The following is a 3,692-nucleotide window of genomic DNA, read 5'->3' as shown; positions in this document are numbered from 1 at the left end:
AACAATATAAATCCATGATTCAGCAGCAATATAAATGAATGACATCACTCATTCAGATGACCTTATGATAGCGGGCCACCTAGATCTACACAATTTTGTCAATACTGAAGCTATCAGAAACCTTAAATGTAGTAAGTACTTGCTAAAGGAGTCTTGCTGGAATTGACCTTTTTTCTTTGTTTGACTGAAACCTCAACTGAGAGACAATTTTGTGCAATAAAGCAAAACAACAATAACAAAGACACTGTATTAAGTGTACCTGTAAAAACATCACACATATAGCATTGTGTATGTATGCTTAAAATCTTCTAAAATCTACTTTATGACATCTATACTATTTACTTTCACAAAAAAAAGACAAAGAAAAAAAAAAACGGAAAAAAAACCAGGCATATTATTTTTCTAAAAGTGCCATCAATGAAATATATGCCCCAAATGGAGGTTCTCTGAATGTTTAAGCTTTTAACAACCTTCAGCTTCCGAGGAAGTAAATCAAAACCCACCAAACAGACATTTAGCCAAACACTCTGTCCAAATACCTATAAACACACACACACATCCGTCTCTAGAGGATGTCTATAGAGGAAGATGCATTCAAACTGACAGCAGTTCCATTGTTGGAGATCAACTACTTGCTGTAATGTGGGTTACTAGCAGACATTCCTACTCAACTTCTTTATTCAGCGACAGATCATATGAGTGATCTCATCATATGTGTGCAGACTCCCTTTAGTAACCAACACATTGCTTAACTGGCCATTTGCATAAAGTTGAGGTCTCTGTCACTTGCGTCGCCTCAAATTGCACTCTAAAGCGATACTAAACTGCAGTGGAAACGCAAACCGAGCCATGCCGTACCGTGCCGTACTGAGCCGTACCGAGCCGAGTCGTACCACGCAGTGGAAAAGCGCCATAATTGAAATGGCAAATCTTTGCTTTGTAAATCACTGTCAATGTGAATAACCTTTATGTTCATTACAAACTTCAATAGATTTGATACCGAGATCAACTACATCCTCAGCTTATATTCAGGTAAACTGTAGAGAAGTCAATATAATAATGACACACTCTGTCACAGACTACATTTTGTCTTTTGGAGTTATATAAGCTTTGAGCTTAAACCGAGACAGCAAAAACTGATATGAATGTTTCTTTCATTGACAGCTTTGATCAGTGCAATAGCCAGCATTCTGGTGGATGAGGCTGAATGAAGTAAGAGAGAAAAAGGATGTGAGCGTGTGTGTGTGGGTGAGAGAGAGAGTCTTCGTCTTTCTTTCCCTTTGTTGATGTGAATTGTGAAGCATTCCTGCACTGGTATCCTTTGAGGCCCTTACAACGAGCAGCAGCATGATGGTAAAAAGCCATCAGAAAAAAAAATATATATATATATATAATAATAATAAAAAAATAAAGAGACGAACCTTCCTCTTTTATTTTATTTATTTATTTTTTTAGATATGAAGGTTTTGGTTGCCTTTGGCTGTAAATAGTTGTGACAAAGTCACTAAAACGGTGGTAGTTCAGTACCCAACAGTTTATGAGCCATACATTAAACAACAAGATGGAAACAACATTAGACAAAATATATTTTAGCTTTGCTGGAACTTCAACACCGCTAGAAGTTTAAAGTGTTAATGAGTTAAAAATGTTAATCTCTCTCTCAGCATTTTGAGAGCGAAACGTCACTACACACTGAGCTCTGCTCTTATAAATCACATAACCATGTATTTAATGTTCAGTTATATTTGTAAGGGGATTGGCATCCTCCATTGTTAAAATGATTGCTCAAACACCTCTAGATGGAAAATAAAATGAGTATTGCAATTTCAACCTCTTGAATGACCAAAAGTGTGATACTGTCCTCAAGACTTTCCTTAAAAATGTGGTACTGGCTTAAGGAAGCAGACTGCTGCCTTGCCAAGATTTGAGAGACTCTATGCTTGTATAAATTTGATTAAGGGCTAAGTTGATAATAAACATAAGAGTGTTTTAATAAGTGCTACAAATATTGTAAGTGTGTGAATGTATTTGGGTTACTGGAAGGCTTGGTGGAAGCGAGGCAGGGTGGTGGTTGTATTCAGAGATGGTGGATGTGTATAACTTGTTGTGAGTGCATTGGTTTGTGACAGTGTGTGTGAATGTGTGATTGTGTGAAGGAGGCTAAGAGGCTCTGGTGTGTCTTGCATGGGAGTGGTCAGTAGCCCCTCCTCCTGGCTGTAAGCCACTCCCAAAGTAGGCCCTGCCCCTTGGTTGTAAGGCAGAAAATTAAACAGTGGAGACAGGAAGTCCAGGGACGATGTCATCTCTCCAGTCACCGTTGCAGAATCACTCAGCTTGGGTGTATCTTCAGCCTGTAGCTCTAGGAGATAACTTTCAAGCTCCACCCTCAGTGGCGGCGGTGGCGAGTAAGAAGCATGACCTATTGGATACCTTAGAGAGAGAGGCCCAGATGCTGGCGAGGATTGTGACTCTATCAAATCTACAGGCTCTGCCTTAATACTCAGCAGCTCATGAGCGTGGCTTTTCTTAACATGGCGGGTAAGATGGTCCTTACGGCCGAATCGTTGTGCGCAGTACTGGCAAAGGAAGTCCTTGCATCCTGTATGCACAACCAAGTGGCGTCGCACATCCTTACGGGTGTAAAAACACCTTTCGCAGTGCTCACACTGATGACGTTTTTCCTTAGTTGTGGTAGCACTTTTCCCTGCATGCCCACGGAGGTGCTCCAGCAGTAGGGGAGTGCTTGGATATGACTGCAGACACACCTGGCAGGTGAGGTCTCCACGGTGTGCGGCGTGAAGGGCTTGGTGCCTTCGAAAGCCTAGTTTGGTGTTGTAGCTCTTGCCGCATTCTGTGCAGCTGAAAGCCTCCTTGTTGGGGTTGTGTGTGTGGAGGTGGTTCTTCAGGTGATCTTTACGGTGGAACATCTTCTCGCAGTAGCTGCACTTGTGTGTCTTTTCTGGCGAGTGTGTGGCCATGTGCCTATGGACACAAATATGCATTAGCGTGCATTGACCATATAAGAAACTGTTATTGTCCAAATGTCATAAAACTAAATTGAGTATATCTGGACTTGCTTAATAAGATTTCACTAAGTTATGGGACCAACATTCTCATCAAGCAATCAATCAATCAATCAATCAATCAATCAGATTTTAGGTTTTAGCTTGGGATGGGATTGCAGTTTGGGGCTTTAATATTCCTTTCAATCAATTATTACCTTCAGATATTAGGTGTAAATTGGGATTAGGGCTCCAACAATTTAATAATATAATTTCCCTCTGAATTTTGTGGTAGTTAAAGGGATAGTTTACACACAAGTTTGATGATGTTGTTTCGACCCCATTTAGTTTCAGAATTATCTTATTTTGTGTTCTGCAGAAGAAGGAAATACAGGTTTGAAACAACAAGAGGGTGAGTAAATGAGAGAATTTTTAATTTTAAGTGATCTATCCTTTTAATGGTTAAGATTAAAGGGGTCATATGATGCTATTTTAAAGATCATTATTTTGTGTATTTGGTGTAACAGAATATGTTGACATGCTTTAATGTTCAAAAAACACATTATTTTTCAAATACTGTACATTATTGTAGGTCCTCTATGCCCTGCCTCTCTCAAACACGTTGTTTTCAACAAAGCCCCCTCCTTTGACAAGCACAGTCTGCTCTGATTGGCCAGCTAACCCAGTGCA

At 39.8% G+C, this 3,692-nt stretch overlaps 1 protein-coding gene across 1 annotated transcript in view; it reads right to left on the bottom strand.

The window, feature by feature from the left end:
- Positions 1-1,854: 1,854 nt before the first annotated feature.
- The window catches only part of LOC107705642 (zinc finger protein PLAG1-like), a 14,569-nt gene continuing 12,731 nt past the window's right edge, over positions 1,855-3,692 (bottom strand). The window contains exon 3 of the mRNA XM_016509039.1: positions 1,855-2,982. Coding sequence (XP_016364525.1) covers positions 2,034-2,982 — 949 coding nt within the window. The 3' untranslated portion in view covers positions 1,855-2,033. The remainder of the gene's footprint in view (positions 2,983-3,692) is intronic.

The sequence above is a fragment of the Sinocyclocheilus rhinocerous genome, unplaced genomic scaffold, assembly GCF_001515625.1.
Source record: "Sinocyclocheilus rhinocerous isolate Xijiao unplaced genomic scaffold, SAMN03320098_v1.1 scaffold2669, whole genome shotgun sequence".
NCBI classification, from domain to species: Eukaryota; Metazoa; Chordata; class Actinopteri; order Cypriniformes; family Cyprinidae; genus Sinocyclocheilus; species Sinocyclocheilus rhinocerous.
The sequence above is the reverse complement of the archived record's forward strand: the minus strand, read 5'-3'. Positions and strand labels throughout refer to the sequence as shown.